The sequence below is a fragment of the Lampris incognitus genome, chromosome 3, assembly GCF_029633865.1.
Source record: "Lampris incognitus isolate fLamInc1 chromosome 3, fLamInc1.hap2, whole genome shotgun sequence".
Lineage (NCBI taxonomy): Eukaryota > Metazoa > Chordata > Actinopteri > Lampriformes > Lampridae > Lampris > Lampris incognitus.
In genome coordinates this window covers 89686731-89706467 of record NC_079213.1, presented here as the reverse complement: position 1 = coordinate 89706467, position 19737 = coordinate 89686731, and the positions used below count along the sequence as shown (strand labels likewise).

General features: G+C 41.8%; 1 protein-coding gene across 1 annotated transcript; it reads right to left on the bottom strand.

The window, feature by feature from the left end:
- Positions 1-361: 361 nt before the first annotated feature.
- alpi.1 (alkaline phosphatase, intestinal, tandem duplicate 1) lies at positions 362-19182 on the bottom strand. Its single transcript, XM_056276851.1, has 11 exons — positions 19092-19182; positions 18113-18241; positions 16479-16594; positions 12673-12847; positions 11686-11858; positions 10942-11076; positions 8016-8091; positions 3575-3709; positions 2830-3021; positions 1360-1476; positions 362-636 (listed from the first exon to the last, which is right to left on the bottom strand). Exons 1-11 carry the CDS (start codon positions 19180-19182, stop codon positions 362-364), a joined length of 1614 nt encoding a protein of 537 aa, XP_056132826.1.
- Between the last annotated feature and the right edge of the window lie 555 nt (positions 19183-19737).

The following is a 19737-nucleotide window of genomic DNA, read 5'->3' as shown; positions in this document are numbered from 1 at the left end:
TTATGGGTGGCAATGAAAACTATTTTGTGATGTTTATATGTGGATGTAAATGTGTGTCTGCATGTTTGTATAAGTGTATGTTGATGTATGTAGGTATATGAATATGTGTAAGTGCATTTTACCTATGTTTTGCATGTTTGCCAGTCTGCCAGTGTGTACCGTGCACCTATGAACATTGTGTGCACAGTGTGTGTACTGTTAGTTTACAATCGTGTGTGTGTGTGTGTGTGTGTGTGTGTGTGTGTGTGTGTGTGTGTGTGTGTGTGTGTGTGTGTGTGTGTGTGTGTGTATGTGTGTGTGTGTGTGTGTGTGTGTGTGTGTGTGTGTGTACGTGTGTGTGCGTGTGCACATGTCATTGCGGTCATCTGAGCAGCAGCCAGAAGAGGCCAGTCATGTTGAGCAGCAGGTTGGAGAGTGGTGTGTTCACATGCCCTGTCGAGGCAGGTGGATGTGAAGGGCAGTCAGTGTAAGGCTCCAGGCAGGCTGCATAGGCCATGACATGGGCCACATAGTTCTGCTCTTTGACCCCGTGGAAAAGGTGGGCCATGGGGCCTTTGGCATAGATGGCAACGTCTTCCCCACCGTGGGTCTCTGAGTCCAGTGGAACGGCAGCCTGCTGCATGTACTCCTCATCATCTACACAGAAGGTGTTCAAGGTTTGTAACACACCAGGGTTCAATTCATTGATTGATCAATTAATTGATTGACAAATTGTACTCGTTTCAAAGTAAAATATTCACCATTTGAAATCTTTCATGAAATCATAGGTGGTACAGGGTTAAATAAAACAGTGTTTAAATAAGATAATAATAGATGATTTAAGCTATTGGTTGACCAAATGATGCAATGTTTACTGCCTGGAACCTCTAAAATGTTTTTGTGACATTTCTGGAGATTATTTTTTTCCTCCCAAAATATATACAAGATGACTTTCTCCCAAAATAGAAGGCAATTATATTATTGAGCATTTACTTTGGTTTGTTTGGTGTGTCAGTTTGGAAAAATGGTACAAACTAAATGGTGCACAAGGGTCGGTGGAAGTGGATCATCAGTTTCCTGTGTTCTATAAAAAAATCCCTGAATGGTTTAAGTTAGTATACACATGCACGCACGCACGCACACGCACACACGCACGCATGCACACATGCACGCACACACACACACACACACACACGAATGGCACAAAGACACCTCAATATGCTGGACACCACTATCATTATGTGTGACTCGTTTTCCACGGTTTCCACAGTGAGACGTAGACATGACTCATCTGTACACCACATCAGTTAGTATTGTCTATATACACATTGCCACATGCTGGAGACAAGCTAGCACCACATCTTAAAAGTTTATGCTTACAGTAATCCACCATTGTGATGTTCCCTCTGGTTCCATTTACGTGTACATAGCCAGGACCATTGGCGTACAGGATGCTGGTGAATGGCATTTTGTCATCAGCTTTCTTTGGTGCCAGACCTGGTGGTGAAGGTGAGTAACAATTAAGTAGGCCATAAATATTTTAGGGGAAAAGTGAAAAACAACAGCCTCAGACATTGCGGCATTAAAAATAGTTCCCAACTAGTATGCATTGTACTCTATAAAATAAGTCCCCCCTCTTCTATTATATACCCACACACACACACACACACACACACATACACACGTACATACATACATACATACATACATATACATACATACATATACATATATACATATACATACACACACACGCACACACACACACACACACACACACACACACACACACACACACACACACACATATATATATATATATATATATATATATATATATATATATATATATATATATATATATATATGGAGGGTACTGTTGGTGACCTGTGTTCTTAATCCTGTACCCAAGCATTTTCAGGATTATGGTTGCAGTGGCATATACAAGCTCGTTGGTCTCTGTTATGGTGGCAGTTGAGATATTGCATAAGTCTGTGTTCACATCTGCAAGCAGGCTTTGTGATGGTACTTTGTCAGAGTCGTGGAACCCATCCCTGGAGTTGACTGTCTTTAGTCTGGCCATGATTCTCATTTGAACCTCAGTAGCTTAGAATTGTTTCAGCTGGTTGGCGTCTGTCCTCATGTATCTTCTGCCTACTGGGCAGCCATTCAGTCAATTAAGGGTGTCATTCAGGGCCCTGAACTGTATAGTCAACCTGTTGGAGCCTCTCCACAGGCTCCAACTTCCACAGGCTCTCCTTCTATTGATGTTTGAGCATTGAGCCACTAGCTCCTTCTGAGTCAGTGTGGATGTAAGTTTTCTGTTGTTCCACAGTTCCCACATTCACTTCATGTAACCTCTCTCCTGGGGTCTGCTGTTATAGTGGCATTCCATCAGTTCCAGGTTCTTGGCCCTTGTCCATGAATGTTATGTTCCAGTAGCCCATTTTTCATCAGGTTGCCCTGGTTCCTCAACACCTGATGCGAACCTTCTTAACCTGGATGATGTCCAAGCTGGTATGACTCTATTCATGTTACTCTCACTCATATCCAAGGTAGCTTGTACAGCATTAGGAGTCTAAGCCACGGACTCTTACTGGAGACTTGTCCCAACCAGGATTTCAACCCCTGATCTCCGGCATGAAAACCTGATGTTCTTACCCACTGAGCTATCCAGCTGCATAAATTTACTATTTTATGCAGGATTCTACTTATTAGATAGGAAAGTGAAAATTGACAAAAGAAAGGGGTATGCCTCAACATTGTCCTCAAAATAAATTCCTTTACATTGCCTTTATTTAGTAAGCAAGTGGTTCTTACTCGGATTGGGGTTTTAAGTGTAGGTCTTACCAAAGATGGGGTTCCCTCTCGGGGTGTTTCCACCAAAAGTGAAGACGTGGGAGTGGTCTGCAGTAACCACAGTGAGTGTGTCAGACTCCCTGGTGAGCCTTGACGCATGGTGCACGGCCCGGTCGAACATCACAGCCTCGGTCAGTGCCAGCTTCGCAATGCCATCGTGGTGGCCGTGGTCAATTCTCCCTCGTAATGGAGCATGGTTAGCAGACAGTCAGACCAGAGGTAGAACTTCCATTCAACAAATTCTAATACTGCCCCTCTACTGTAAAATGTTATCTAAATTTAAACTAGGCTCTCTTGAGCTGAGACAACATTCTCTGTTGGAGTATTCTATATTGGACTGTTATGGTAATATGGATTCAATAACAACAAAACTGTTGATTGACAGTTAAAACAAGCAGAGAGTGCATTTGTTTATATTTTAATATTGGTAATGAATATAATGGGTATCTTTGCAATGACACCCATACATAATGGAAATTGTACAGGTTCAAGGTTCCAAGGTAACTTGTAGGATAGTCACCCTTCAGCAGCAATATTGCTTATTCTGTGTTGCAGATGGAAAATATACCTAGTACATTTATGCGTTTTGAAATTCCTTATAAAAACATATTTATCTTTTACAACAAAGTAATAAATGTTTTAACATACTAAACTCTACATAATGCTAGCTATGAGTGGTGTGTGGCCCAGAAAACTACACTGTCAAAAGTAGCTTTACTTTCAAGATGGTACTTATCTTCAACAAAAAGGAAGAATCCTTTAGGGTTTTTGCTGAGGATCTGAATGGCTTTCTCTGTCATCTCCACGATAGAGGGGTCACATGTTCTATTACGGAAAACCTCAAACCTCATGTCCTTGGGCTCAAAAAGGCCTGGAATCACAACAGAGACATGAAATCATGTTAGCAAAGCTTCTTCTGACAATATATTACAACATTTTAACACGCAACAGCTAATGTGGTTATACCTTGTGTTATATGGAGCAAGATACTAATACTAATAATAATTTTATTTGTATAGCACCTTTCTAAAACAATGTTACAAAGTGCTTCACAAAAAAACAAAAAACAGATAAAACCAGACAAGGCAGGAATAAGAGTAAGATCAAATAACAGTAAAAATAAGCCATCTCAATCTTGCCTCTCTTGCTTTGTTTCCAAACCATCCAACCTGAGCTGCCCCTCTAATATACTCGTTCCTAATCCTGTCCTTCTTTATCACTCCCAATGAAAATCTTAACATCTTCAACTCAGCCACCTCCAGCTCTGGTCTCACAACCATCTTGTAAACCTTCCCTCTAACTCTTGCTGGTACCCTTTTGTCGCAAATCACTCCTTACACTCTTCTCCACCCACTCCACCCTGCCTGCACTCATCATTACTTTGGACAGTCGACCCTAAGTGTTTAAACTCATACGCCTTTGTCACCTCTACTCCTTGCATCCTCACCATTCCACTGTCCTCCCCTCTCATTCACGCATATGTATTCCATCCTGCTCCTACTGACTTTCATTCCTCTTCTCATATTCTTCATAAATTTTATAATTCTGTTATTCTCTTTCAATGTTGTATTCTGTAAATTGTGTAAACACAACATCCATTGCACGTTGTCCGTCTTGGGAGAAAGATCCCTCCTCTGTTCTTCTTGCTGAGATTTCTTCCTATTTTTTCTCTCTGTTAAAGAAGTTTTTTAGGGAGTTGTTCCTTATCTGATGCAATGGTCTAAGGACAGGGTGTTGTGTTGCTGTAAAGCCCTTTGAGGCAAATTTATAATTTGTGATATCGGGCTATACAAATAAAATTGACTTGACTTGACTTGACTTCCAGTGCATACCTCCACCTCTCCAGGCTCTCCTCAACCTGCACCCTACTCTCACTACAGATCACAGTGTCATCCACAAACATCATAGTTCACGGAGACTCCTGCCTGATCATGTCCATCCAGCTGTCCATAACCATTGCAAACAAGAAAGGGCTCAGAACCGTGATGGTGAGCCATCTATTAGTTGCTCACCATTCACTGCTCATGAGTTTCTAGACTTTTTCTGCAATAAGGTTGATGAGATCATAAACAAAATTATTCTTCAACTCCAGCTATTCCTGCAGACCCTGTCTTACCAAATTCATATCTATACAATGAGTCACTGATAGACCCTGTTATTACAGATTTTTAGAGTCTCTCTCTTGATACTTTGACTAAACTCATGTCAGCTTCTAAACCAACTACTTGCTTACTTGACCCTTTACCAGCAAAACTTTTTAAAGACCTCTGGCCTTTCCTGTGACCTATAATGCTAGACATTGTTAATTTATCACTTATACTGGAACTGTGCCCAGCAGTTTGAAGACAGCTGTGGTCAAACCTCTACTGAAGACACTGCGTCTCGATCCAGGGTCTCTTAATAACTATCGACCAGTCTCTAATCTTCCATTAGTTTCTAAAGTACTAAAAAAGAGTTGCGTATCAACAAATTTCGACCTGTATAGAAGAAAACTATCTATATGAACCTTTTCAATTGGATTCCAGAGCCTGTCACTCCACTGAAACTGCCCTGACCAGAATGGTGAATGATCTACTTGCTACGGACTCTGATTCCACCTCTGTGCTTCTACTACTGGACCTCAGTAGAGCCTTTGACGCCATTGATCACTGTATATTAATATAATAAATTGTAATTTTGGTTTATCTTGGTTATCTCTCTTTTGGCTCAAGTCCTACTTATCTGAAAAAAACATGTTGTGTTTGCCATAATAATATTACATCGAAATTTTCTGACGTTAAATATGGCATACCTCAGAGCTCGGTTCTTGGCCCTCTACTTTTCTCTCTATAGAGTTCACCTCTTAGCCAAATTATACGCAGTCTTGGAATACATTTCCATTGCTATGCGGCTAATAGTCAGCTGTATGTGCCTATAAGGGCTGATGATTGTACTCAGCTTACTAATTTAGAGGCCTGATTGGCTGCTGTGAAAATTGGATGTCACTAAATTTCCTGCTTTTAAATTTGGATAAAACCGAAATGTTAGTCGTTGGCCCTGCTAGACACAGACACTGATTTGATCAAGTAACAATAACAATCGACAACGCTGTGATTTCACAAAGTGTGGCACACAAAATCTTGGTGTAACGTTTGATCCCACATTTGATAAGCACATTAAAGAAATCACCAAGACTGCCTTTTTTTACTTACGTCCATTCCATCCATTATCCAAACCGCTTATCCTGCTCAGGGTCACAGGGATGCTGGAGCCTTTCCCAGCAGTCATTAGGTGGCCAGCAAGGAGACACTTAGGTATAGCTAAATTTTAGTCTTTCCTGGCCATGACTGACACAGAGACTCTAATACATGCAGTTGTATCGTCCAGACCTGATTACTGTAATGTTCTGTTTTCAGGTCTGCAACATGCTAGTACTAAAAGTCTTCAGATGGTTCAAAATGCTGCAGGTCAAATCCTAACTACAACTAGAAAAATCGACCATATTACATCAATTCTTGCCTACCTTCATTGGCTTCCTATCCATTGTAGATCTGACTTCAAGGTGCTTCTGCTGACTTATAACATCCTTAATGGGCTTGCCCCGTCATACCTGTCTGATCTCTTTAAATTGTACATTCCATCTAGAGCTCTCCGCTCTCAAAATACAGGGCTCCTGTGTGTACTCAAAGTTAAAAATAAGTCAGCTGGTATTAGGGTCTTTTCCTATCGGGCCCCCTTCTTGTGGAATAACCTGCCTGCTGACAATCAGAGTCTGCTGAGTCCTTTAAATCCAAACTCATAGTTTTGCCTTAACCTACAATTAGTTGCCTTTAAATTGAGTGCTTCACAACCTGTACTGCATGGCGGGTTGGTTTCTGTCTCAATGAATTTACCAACCACTGTTCTGCCAATGAGATTATAAGTATAGATTATTGACTACTGCAAATTGTTTTCTTCTCTCACATGTATTTTCTCTCTCTGAATTGTATCTTTTCCTTTCTCTTCTCCTGTGTATGTGAATGGTGTGATGTGAGTCTCCAAAGTGTGCACATGTAGTCTGTCCTCCTCCCAGGTCTCCATGGTGATGGTGGTCACCACCTGGACACTGCTTGGCATCCCCCTCATCACATTTTTTTTAATATGTCTTATAAATCTATAAAATGTTGTTATCCTGTTGCAATGTTATATCCTTCTTTCACTCAGGTGTGTGACTAATGTTTTATCTTGTCTCTTTTCCCATGCATGTGAATGGTGTGATGTAAGTCTCTCTTGTGTGCTTATGTAGTCTGTCCTCCTGTCAGGTCTACATGGTGATGGTGGTCGCGTGACTCAGGCCCTAAACTGTTCTAGTGGCATCTGGACATTGCTTGGCATCCTTCTCATCATATTCTTCATATATCTTATAATTCCATTATAATTCTGTTATCCTCTTTCAATGTTGTATTCTGTAAATTGTGTTTTATTCTGTACACACAACATCCATTGCATGTCTGTCCGTCTTGGGAGAGAGATCCTACATCTGTTGCTCTCCCTGAGGTTTCTTCCTATTTTTTCTCCCTGTTAAAGGTTTTTTTTTTTAGAGAGTTATTCCTTATCCGATGCGAGGGTCTAAGGACAGGATGTTGTGTTGCTGTAAAGCCCACTGAGGCATATTTGTAATTTATGATAATGAGCTATATAAATAAAATTAACTTGACATTTTTGCTCACATACACATGGGCACAGAGGTACACTTTGTGTGTGTGTGTGTGTGTGTGTGTGTGTGTGTGTGTGTGTGTGTGTGTGTGTGTGTGTGTGTGTGTGTGTGTGTGTGTGTGTGTGTACTGGACTCCTGTTGTGTTGTAATAGTTGATGGTTTGTATTTGATGACCCCTGGCCTACATGTGTCATCATATGGTTAGCAGTAAATAGTAAATGCTAGAAATCTTATACTTATAGACAGATGTTTTTTATGAGTTCAAAATACTGAACAGAAAATTGCTTTTGACATCACTTTTTACAAACTACCTACCCAGGGGACCTATCTGCTGTGTACTGAATGTAGGGGAAATGAACGTTCTACTAGCCTGTCTGGCCCATTCACCATTTATCAGTTCATTATGTGTACTTTATGAGTGTGTGTTGTGTGTGTACAGATAAAGAACATGTGTGTGTGACAATTAATCTCCCTGTCTATGTGAAGGCCTCAAAATACCAACCCATGAGCCGGTCAGTAGTTGTCACATTGATTTCGTCGAACTGCTTCTTGTGCCAAACATAGAGGGACCTCTTCTTCTGTAAAACAGAGGATATGTGTCTGTGGCTCAGGATATTACATTATTTCTAATAACTGACACATAAGCTGTCACTAATGATGGAGGTTTACATAATTCATTCAAAACCGTTGTTATCTAAAATTGAAAATTAAGAAAAAATCTTGGCAAAAACAAAGAGCAAAGTTAATGACCCAGCATATGAATTTTGCTGACAGATTTAAAGAAAACAAAATTTTCCATAAATGAACTCTGCAAATCTTAATTGGACACAATCTAATTGTAAATGTGTAGATCAACTAAAAATTTCATTTAACTTAAAAAGCTGTTTCCACATTAATAAATCGTTATTTTACCCATCTGGATCATGGCATTAGGTTATATAATACTAACTGGCATCTTTTCCGTGGTTGGAGACACTCTCCAGTATTTGTATACCACTGATTAAACTTTTTGACCAGGTAGGACAAACATTGGTACCACCGCAAACACGTATGTGCTGGAAACAATCTTCTTTTTCATTTAGCTGCTCCCGTTAGGGGTCGCCACAGTGGTTCATCATTTCCATCTCTTTCTATCCTCTGCATCTTCCTCTGTCACACCAACCACCTGCATGTTCTCCCTCACCACATCCATAAACCTCCTCTTTGGCCTTCCTCTTTCCTGGCAGCTTCGTCTTCAGCATCCTTCTCTCAATACACCCAGCATCTCTCCTCCGCACATATCCAAACCATCTCAATGTTGTCTCTCTTGCTTTGTTCCCAAACCATCCAACCTGAGCTGTCCCTCTAATATACTCGTTCTTAATCCTGTCCATTGCCACTCCCAGTGAAAACCTTAGCATCTTCAACTCGGCCACCTTCAGCTCCACCTCCTGTCTTTTCGTCAGTGCCATCATCTCCAGACCATACAACATAGCTGGTCTCACTACCATCTTCTAAACCTTCCCTTTAACTCTTGCTGGTACTCTTCTGTCACAAATCACTCCTGACACTCATCTCCATCCACTCCACCCTGCCTATACTCTCTTCGTCACCTCTTCCGCACTCCCCGTTACTTTGAATAGTTGACCCCAAGTATTTACTCATCCACCTTCGCTATCTCTACTCCTTGCATCCTCACCATTCCGTTGTCCTCCTTCTCATTTGTGCATAGGTATTCCACCTTGCTCCTATTGATTTTCATTCCTCTTCTCTCCAGTGTATACCTCCACCTCTCCAGGGTCTCCTCAACCTGCTTCCTACTCTCGCTACAGATAACAATGTCATCCGCGAACATTATAGTCCATGGAGACTCCTACCTGATCTCATCTGTCAACCTGTCCATCACCAATGCAACCAAGAAAGGGCTCAGAGCTGATCCTTGATGTAATCCCACTTCCACCTTGAACCCATCCATCATTCCAACCGCACACCTCACCACTGTCACACTGCCCTCATACATATCCTGAACCATTCTTACATACTTCTCTGCCACTCCCGACTCCCTCATACAATGCCACACCTCCTCTATCGGCAATGTGTCATATGCTTTCTCTAAATCTACAAAGACACAATGTAACTTCTTCTGACCTTCTCTGTACTTCTTCATCAACACTCAAAGCAAACATCACATCTGTAGTGCTCTTTCCTGTCATGAAACCATACTGCTGCTCGCTAATCATCACCTCTCCTCTTAACCTAGCTTCCACTACTCTCTCCCATAACTTCATGCTATGGATGATCATCTCTATACCTCTGTAGTTGCTACAGTTCTGCACATCACCCTTATTCTTGAAAATCGGTACCATTATGCTTCTTCTCCACTCCTTAAGTATCCCCTCACTTTCCAAGATTGTGTTAAACAGTCTAGTAAAAACTCCACCACCATCTCTCCTGAAAATCTCCATGCCTCCGCAGGTATGTCAAGTACATGCTGAAAACAATACCAGCAGGAAAAAAGACTGAAATGTGGTGCTGATGAGATGATGCTTCTGGTGGATAGAAAATGCATATTATTGTAGAACAGTGTTGTAATATATATTTTTTTCTTTTGGATTTTCTCCCCAATTGTACGTGCCAAGTACCTGACTCTTCCGAGCCGTCCTGGTCGCTGCTCCACCCCCTCTTTCGATCCGGGGAGGGCTGCAGAGTACCACATGTCTCCTCCAATACATGTGGAGTTGCCAGCCGCTTCTTTTCACGTGACAATGATGCGTTTCGCCAGGGGAATGTAGCATGTAGGAGGATCATGCTATTCCCCCCAGTTCCCCCTCCCCCCCAACAGGTGCCCCGACCGACCAGAGGAGGCACTAGTTCAGCGACCAGGACACATACCCACATCCGGCTTCCCACCTGCAGACATGGCCAATTGTGTCTGTAGGGATGCCTGACAAAGCCGGGGGTAATACAGGGATTCGAATCGGTGATCTACGTGTTGGTATGAAATGGAATAGACCACTATGCTAACCAGATGCCCCAAGTGTTGTGATATAATTTGATGAAGTTTGCAATACATTAGACTTCCTGTGTTAGCTTTGGTTGAAGGATCCCATTTTTACAACGGTGGGAACTGTTTACTGCTGAACTGATGGCATACTAGCAATAATGGCTGCCCCACCTTGTTTGTAGTCCAAGTAAGTCAGCTACAAAAAGTATATTTCTCTCAGCCTTCTATATTGAACTACTCTTGTCTGTCCAATAGAATCCCCCATTGTCATCACATTTGAAATGGATAAAATAACGACTTATTAATGGAGAATGTATTTCAACCTCAAGTTTCCCTGTTTCACAAGGAACATGGGTAAGGAAATCAAGTGTACGTAAGAACATTTAATCAGGCTTGTGTATTCTTCTTATCTCTGAGCAAATGAAAGCAATTGATGGAAGCTTACTGGTTTGGCCTTCAGCCACACATCAATAAGGTTCCTCTTGTCTTTGCGATCCCCCTTACGTGAGTTGGAGGTGGGATACTCAGGGTCTGGGGTGCCTTTTGGTGTCATATACATTCTCCCTCCACCCAGGATCACCTTGAACAGGAATCAGATGGTACTTGTAATCATTATATGAAATTCAAAATGAAAATTATACAATGAGGAGGGTAGTCATACTGCACCATTTATGTATCTGTATGGACAGGGCCTGAAGAGAATAGGTTGAGATTTGAAAGGTACAAGAAATGCATCATCTGTTTATATTTTATGCATGTTTCATTTGATTTTTTAATGCTTTATGGAAGAAGAAATGTTCCCTTTTTTAAATACTTGAAAATTTTGGAATGAAAATGTAATATTTTAAGTGACAAAACGCAACAATATCTGTCTGCTTTTCCAGGACAACACACCAAAACAATAACGCATTGAGCAACATGGAATTACATCTGCTACACTACAAAACAAACAGTGATGTGAACTCAAAATATCGGGCGTGCAAATTGGTTATAACATGAAATACCAAAAGGTCAAAATGAAATTACCAAGTGCTTCATAAGTTAACTTAAAATATATAATGCTTCAATTGGGACTCCTACCAGGGTAACCAGTGAAGATCACAGGCATTCTATAAAATGTTTGGGATTCCTAAGGTAAGAATTACCAATCACCATACAAATGGGGGCTAAAGCATCGATTCTTACATACATCAATGTCCACATTGGTGACCATTTGGGTGGCAATGTCCACACAGCCCTGTCGGCGGGCGCTAGAGGGAATGTCGGCATCGCTGTACCAGCTGCGGCTGACTGAGTGGGCGTAGGCAGCAGCGGGTGAGGCATGCTGAACACGGGTGGTTGTCACAATTCCTACAGATTTACCTGTAGTAAAGTACACAAGTACATACTATGAAACAGAGTCAGAATCCCTTTAGTCAGCAAGGTTTTCTTGGCACATACAGAAAGGCACACATGGTACAAGGTCATTGTACATGGTCAGAGACACACACAGACACACATGGACTAAATTCAGACACCAAATTGTTGTCTGATGTGGAGTGAAACCAGTGGGGAGTCCTCCAGTATAAACTGACTAGCATAGTAGAAGGACAACAAGAATTCACATATAGCACAGAAAAAAATGCGAAATTTACTACAGACAGCAGATTGCCTATCTAAACTACAGGGAAACACAGGGACTAACGGTCAAAGTTTTTTAGCAAGTGCAAACCAGACAGCCCATTAATGATGTTACTACACATGGTGAACATCAAAACTCATAAAGATAAGGGAATCTGAGTGCAGGCTATAGTAAATAAAACAGTTGACTCATGTAGGGAAATCAATCTGTGAACCCTGACCCTTTATTGCCAATGATAAAGTTAATTGGAACCTTCTTATCTAGTGACTGTTTCATTTCCAATAAGGCATGTCAAGATAAAGTGGTAAATCATCCCATCAATCTTTCATTCACATGTTGCATTCAGCATTTTGCTACTTGAATGTATACAGGAAGATGGAAAGAGAACTCTGCGCAGCATAATCTGATTCAGTTCCAGTGCTGAAAGGTGAGAGGGGTGGGACTGGGGTTGATGAGAGATAGGCTTGTACACATCAGGCTATTAGTATGAATTCACAGACCTTGTGGGAAAATTTGCAGCCCTGTGTATGGCTGTTAACTGGTGCTAGCCGGTACCTTGTGCTTTTGCACGTCGCAGCACGGAGTAAACCTCATTGCCAAAGGTGGTGTTACACTTGTAGGCCTCGGCATTAGCGCTAAGCCCCACTGTCTTAGCATTAGCCTTCACCCCACAGTGGTATGCTGTAGCTGTGCTAGCGCTGTCTGCTACCTGCTTGTCCACACTGTAAGTCTGGGGAGAGACAGGCAGAGAGAGGACAAGAGGGAGCGAGAGAGAAAGTGTGAGAGAAAGAGATAGACAAAGTAAGTAATACAGGAGAGAGAAACATCACAGCAATATGCATATGTGTGAGAGGAAAGATGTGGAGAGAGAAGGATAGATGAGTAAGGGATAGAGAGGGAGTGAGTCAGAGAGCAAGATGGAAGATGCTTTAGGGTGTTCACATTTCATACTTCTATGAGAGGAAACAGGATTGTCTGGGCATACAAATACCAAAACGGGTGATTAAACAACATTCATTATTGTTAAAATCAGCTCCTTGGGGCTTAATTTGGTGCTGATGCACCATGCTGCCGTCCAGACAGACCACTCCTGGTTGTCTATATGCCTCCTGGCCAAAGCAGATTATCAAAGCCAAATGCTCCATGTCGATACTTGCATCCTTGTGAGGAGCCTTCTTTCCAAGTCTTATTCCATTCATCTGTTTTGTTTACCAGCTTCACCCCTTTCTGGTTTCACGGGGGGGGGGGGGGGGTAGATTTGTTTGCTGTAATTCTTTCTGCAGAATGGAGGAAGACCCCCAGGACAGGTTGCCAATCCATTGCATAGCCAGCAAATAGTCAACATCAGTCAAACTCCCATTCATACCAATGAGTGATTTAGGTTTTCCAATTCATTTGATATGCATGTTTATGGACTGTGAGAGGAAACATGCTGGATGAACAAATAAAACAAACACAGATGGCCCCCAAGATCTCTCGAGAAGCTCAAACTTTACAAGAACACAAGCAAAGGGAATGTAGTTTTAAATGTTTGAGAGGCCCTGTGTGTCACAGCATGCTGAGCAACATAAATGTTCATTTTACCAGCTGTTTAAATAGTTAGTGCTGCTTTTGTTTGTGAGTCAAGCTAACATGAAATTTCATGAAACGTGTGTGCTAGGACAAAACAATAAAGGACTCGATGTTTAATCTCCCTCCTGCTTGCCACAGTGGCTGTAATACCTACATGCCTCAGAACATCTTGTCAGATGAACGTGAGAGGCCACAACAAAGAGACTGGATATTCAGATACCATTCCAAAAGGTATATAAAAAGATGGGAGATTATACTTGGCCGTAAAGGTGCATTTTAAATTTTTTCAGACTCTTAAGTCTACTTTCACTGTTTTCCTGCTTTTACTGTACTGTCAGCATTTCTGTTTACAATGTGGACTTTAGCTAACACTCATTAAAACACCCAGGAGTGTTTTCCCTGTAATTTTGCAGATATAAAAAAGCTAAAAGTGGGGCAAAATGAGGCAAGATGTAACTTGTTAGGGGGGAACAAAGCAAAAGCACTTCACCTGTGACCCACTAGTGTACACTTGGAAGCATTAACCTACAGTACCCGTGGCTCTCTACCTCACTTTTCTCTTGATCTAGCTTTTTGTCCCGCTTTCAGATACCTCTTCCATACTTCTGTCACAAATACAAAAATGAAAAAAAAATCCATGTCCACCTGAATATTACTGCAGTGTTCTCTATCAAATATACAGGAAAACACACTCCTGTCTCCTCCTCACTTTCTTTCACACACAAATACATATGTCACAAACATATCTGCCAGCAGATATCTGGCATGCTCTCTCTCTCTCTCTCTCTCTCTCTCTCTCTCTCTCTCTCTCTCTCTCTCTCTCTCTCTCTCTCTCTCTCTCTCTCTCTCTCTCTCTCTCTCTCTCTCTCTCTCTCTCTCTCTCTCTCTCTCTCTCTCTCTGATTTGCCGATTATCTACTGGGCCTGGCAATTGATAAGAGAGAACAGATGTGTATGTTGCTGACTGCAGATGATGATAAACAGAGGTCACAGACACGGAGGCGTAATAAAATGTATCAGTAATAAGTCTATAAATTATAAACTATAGAGATTAGTTAGCATCATTCATTGTGGTCATAGCTGTACTTTTCCAAGCACTGAAATCAGAAAGTGGCAGTAGTAGTTGTGTTAGCTGTAGTAGTGGTGTTACTAGAAATAGTGAGAGTTGTGTTTATTTCATTTTCTGATACAATTTCAGTCCTTTTTATCCAATTTTTTCCAAACTATCTAAAAAATAGAGAATACAGGGTGGAAAATAGTGGATATGTTAATGCTTTGGCCCATTATTTTCATTTAATTTAATTTATTCCACTCATGGTAATGCACAGCTCCAGACAGAAACAAGCAGTTCATAATCAAACACAAATCAATTTACACATTCCATGATTGAAAGGAGCAGGGAGAAGAAAAATCTTATTTTACCTGCCCCTTACTCAAACCTAAATAAACAACAGAATAGATGGTCTGTCAGTCAGTTACTCAACAACTAATACTTACAGCAACATGAGAAATGAAAAAGAATCAAAAAGCCATACACAATAATTCACCATCAACTGAAAACCCATTACCTGATGACTCTGTGCTGTCTAATTATTATTTCCTTATACATTTTCTTGAACTGAAAGATATTTATACAACCCTTTAGATTGTTCTCTAAAGAATTCCACAGTTTGACACCACATACCGAAATACACATCTGCTTTAAAGTAGTACGTGCATACTGAAGTTTAAAATTAGATTTCCTTCTATGGTCCTCGTCCTCTAAACTAAAAACAAATAATTTTTGTAAATCTTCTGGTAATACTCTGCGTTTTGCGCTGTACATAACTAACAATGTCTGTAACTCAACTAAATCTTTAAGTTTCATTAATCCTGACTTAATAAACAGTCCATTGGTGTGTTCTCTTGGATCCACTTTATGGATAATTCTTACTGCTCTTTTCTTTAATATAAACAATGGCTTTATGTTGCTCATATATGTGTTGCCCCACACTTCCACACAGTAACTGAAATATGGCAAAATAAGTGAGCAGTACAGAATTCGCATTACCTTGTAATTTAACATGTACTATGCTTTGTTCAGAACAGAAATATTCTTAGACAGCTTTGTTTTTTACATATGTTATATGAGATGTCCATGTCAGTTTGTCATCCATTATTACACCCAAAAAATCTAAACTCATTTACTCTTTCAATATCAACTCCATCTATATAGACAGTAAAACATTTTCATCCTTTTTCTGTTTAGCAAAAACCATAAACTTAGTTTTGCTCAAATTTAATGATAACTTATTTTCATCAAACCCATCTTTTCAAAGCATTTACAATGCTTTCTGTTAAACTTTCTCCTGAACTAAAATAATTAATTTCATCTGCAAACAAAACAAACTGCAGTATCTTTGACACTTCACATATATCATTGATATATACAATGAAAAGTTTCGGCCCCAACACTGAGCCTTGTGGGACTCCACATTCAATCTTCATGCATTCAGATGTATTGCCAGCAAACTGTACAAATTGTTTTCTGTTATCTAAATAACTGCTTTTCTGTTATCTAAATAACTGCTTAATTATGATAGAATTAATGATCTCAGATGTGCACCTTGATTTGTAGACCAAGCACTCTGTGAAACCCTAGACTCACTGAAACATCTTTTCACTCTAATTAAGAACTGGATCCTCTTGGGATTTGACAATAGCAGTACTGGTCATTTAGCCACATATGCTTCTGTTAAATGAAGTACTCAGGGCTGAAGCACAGGGATTTTAGGCTGAATAACGGCCTACCTTAGACAGAGCGAGGTAAGGGAAGGTGTCCATTGCCAGCACTGTCTCCTCTCCGGACCTGCCCTCCATCTGGCCCTGCAGGATACGAGCTGCTGACACTGTGGACACGCCCATCCCTGAGACGATGAGCATGATGGGCAATTTCAGGTAAAGAGGCTCCACAATCCACACAGCCTACTGACAGATAAGTACTCTGATGGCTTATGCATCAAATCCAAAATGTCTTTGAGCATCTTTATCTTTGCAATGGTGACAAACTGTGGAGGAACATTTCATTCACTCCTGACACATGTCAATGTGATATTTCCAGTACTAATACAGGTCTGAATAACAGGTCTATGCCTAGCATTTACAGGCGATACAAATGGAGACACTGTACAAGCAGTCTCAAAGTTAACACATGAAGCATACACTGACTCATGTTCATGCCGCCAGTTATGGTCCGTACTTTTATCCAAATCTCAAACAATGCTTTTCAAATTGAAAACGAGGGTGTCTGGGTGGCGTGGGCGGTCCATTCCATTGCCTACCAACACAGGGATCACCGGTTCCTGCTTGGGTAGCATCCCTACAGACACAATTGGCCGTGTCTGCAGGTGGGAAGCCGGATGTGGGTATGTGTCCAGGTCACTGCACTAGCGCCTCCTCTGGTCGGTTGGCGCGCCTGTTTGGTGGGGAGGGGGAATTGGGTGCGGGGGAATAGCGTGATCCTCCCATGTGCTACGTCCCCCTGATGAAACTCCTCACTGTCAGGTGAAAAGAAACGGCTGGCGACTCCACATGTATCAGAGGAGACATGTGGTAGTCTGCACCCCCCCCCCCAAGTACAATTGGGTAGGAAAAGCGAGGGGAGGGGGGGACAACCCAAATGAATAACAAATCCCCACATCAGGGCAAGGAAATACTCACCTCTCTCTACCACTCCTGGCTCCTTCTACTGATGATCATTTAAGAGTGCTCATGGCAGCAACGTGTACTTATTTTTGCAATTTATACTTGTTTCTGTCTATTCTATGTTTATTTTTTTCCAGCACTCTGAGTAAGAACACATGATTTGATCTCTCTCTTAATATACCTTTGGATTCGTGTGCAAACCCTACTTTTGTCTGCTGCTCGGAGATCATTATAGTTTAATGTAAATATACTTTAACACCCTTACGGGAAACATTCACACTTGGTTGCACTTAGACTGTCCCTGAAATATCACATTTGAATAATCACATTTGTTAAACTGAAAAACAAACTCTGGCCAGAGGATGATCAGGAAGGCATGTGGGGAAAACTCAGCCATGACCACCCAGAAATTTAACAAAGTGGATCTGATTAACAGCAGAGATTCTGGCAACTGACCGAAAAAAGGAAACAAAAAAGAAAACAATTCTTAAACTTCTGTGGCTTCAAACAGCCCAAACAAACATTGAACTTCATGCCTCACCAGCCATAAATCTATTTCCCGGGTGACAATAATTTACAATATTTTCTATGCTCAATTTAATCCAGATGGATAAGTCTCCCCGATTTGCCAAAGCCTGGTGTTTTGCCTGACGGTGAAGACGCTCAGTGCCAGACTGACCAGAAGGACAGCAACATCTGGAAAGAGGTGTGTCTATCGACGCTTGTGCCGGTTCACCTACCGTCACCGAGGAAGAGGATGATATTCTTGGCCTGGTGGTCCCGAGGGCGGAGTTTGAGCGCGGCGCCCAGCGTCTCCCTTGCCTGTGTGTCCCAATAGGCTGGCTCCTTCTCCCTTTCATGCTGCGCCACTTCATGGTAACACACACAAATGTAGGATGAATACGCGCGTGTGTGTGTGTGTGTGTGTGTGTGTCTGCATGTGCTTCAGGTGTGCCTGATCCTAGGTGTTATTCGCTCATGCATGTGGGGCGCATTGTTTATGTGTGAGTATGGGTGAAGAGGCACACTCTAAGGTGCATGTGGTGTCTTAAATGGGAATGGGGGTAGGTCAGGATCGGAAAAGCTTTGAGAGCATGTGAGTGTGTACGTTTGCGTGTGCATACATGCCTATCTTTTTCTCTCCCTTTCTCTTTCTCTTTGAAATGAAAGTACAGCCTCAGGGTGAAGTGTAGCAAGAGAGAGAGAGGTTTTGCAAGGTGTAATAGTGACAAAAAATGGCCACGATGACACTTGACTTTCCATTCATTTCCACGACAGACTTTCCATTCAAGCAAGTAGCAACCACGGAGAGTGCGATGATGAGGAAGGAGGTGGGAAATTGGAATACATCTGTCTTTCCCCCCCCAAAAAAAAACATTTTACATAAATAGACACACGAGCAAACAGAAATACATAAAAAACCCTGTCTGTGCAAAGACTCAACCATTAACACTGACCCACCTGAGTTCCTGAGTCATAAACCGAGACTGAGTTTTAAGCCCTCTGACACTCTCTCTCTCTCTTTCTTTCTCTCTCTCTCCCCCTTTCACAAATTCAAACTCACATTCACCCTGTCAAGCATACTTTTACACATTACTTACCAGTGTCATAGGTCTGAGGTTACCTATGTGAAGCTGTTCACCTGTTCATTCATCTGCCCACGTAGTTGTACTCATATCCCCACCACGGACAACAATAATAACTCTGTCATCTCCTCACCTTGGCTATCAGCAACCGCTATATCCACAGTCAACAGAATGGGGCCCAGAAGGAGCAGGAGCCCGGGGGCCCTGCTCTGTGCTGCCCGCATCCCTAACCCCAGGGGCCCGGAGGTTGGAGGCTGACACGGCCGGTGCTCAGAGCAAAACAGAGAGACTGGGGCAGAAAGATAGAGAGACACAGAGAGAGAGAAAGAGAGTATGTGTGGCTGCTAAGACCTCCAGCCCTGCCTTTTTAAAGCCCCGCTGGGTGTGTGGTAAGTAAGGGCCTTCGCCAGCTCATAGGCTTAGAGCCACAAAAGGGGGGAAGACAGAAAGGGGGGGGGTGAGCCAGGAGAAAAAAAAGAGGAGGAGAAAGCGACATAGAGGAGAACAGAGAGAAGAAGAGCAGGGAGTGAAACAACCAGGGAGACTGTTAAATGAAAGAGAATTGAGACAGGGAGAAAGAGAGAGACAGACAGACAGACAAACAGACAGACAGACAGACAGACAGACAGAGAGAAACAGACAAGAGACAGACAGAGAGAGAGAGAGGCAGGGCCCACACAAGAACATTGAGGCATCGCAGCCCCTCTTCTCACTTTGAACACATAGCCCCCCACTTACATTGTATTAAAAGGGTTTCTTTCATTTATTTCTGTCTTATT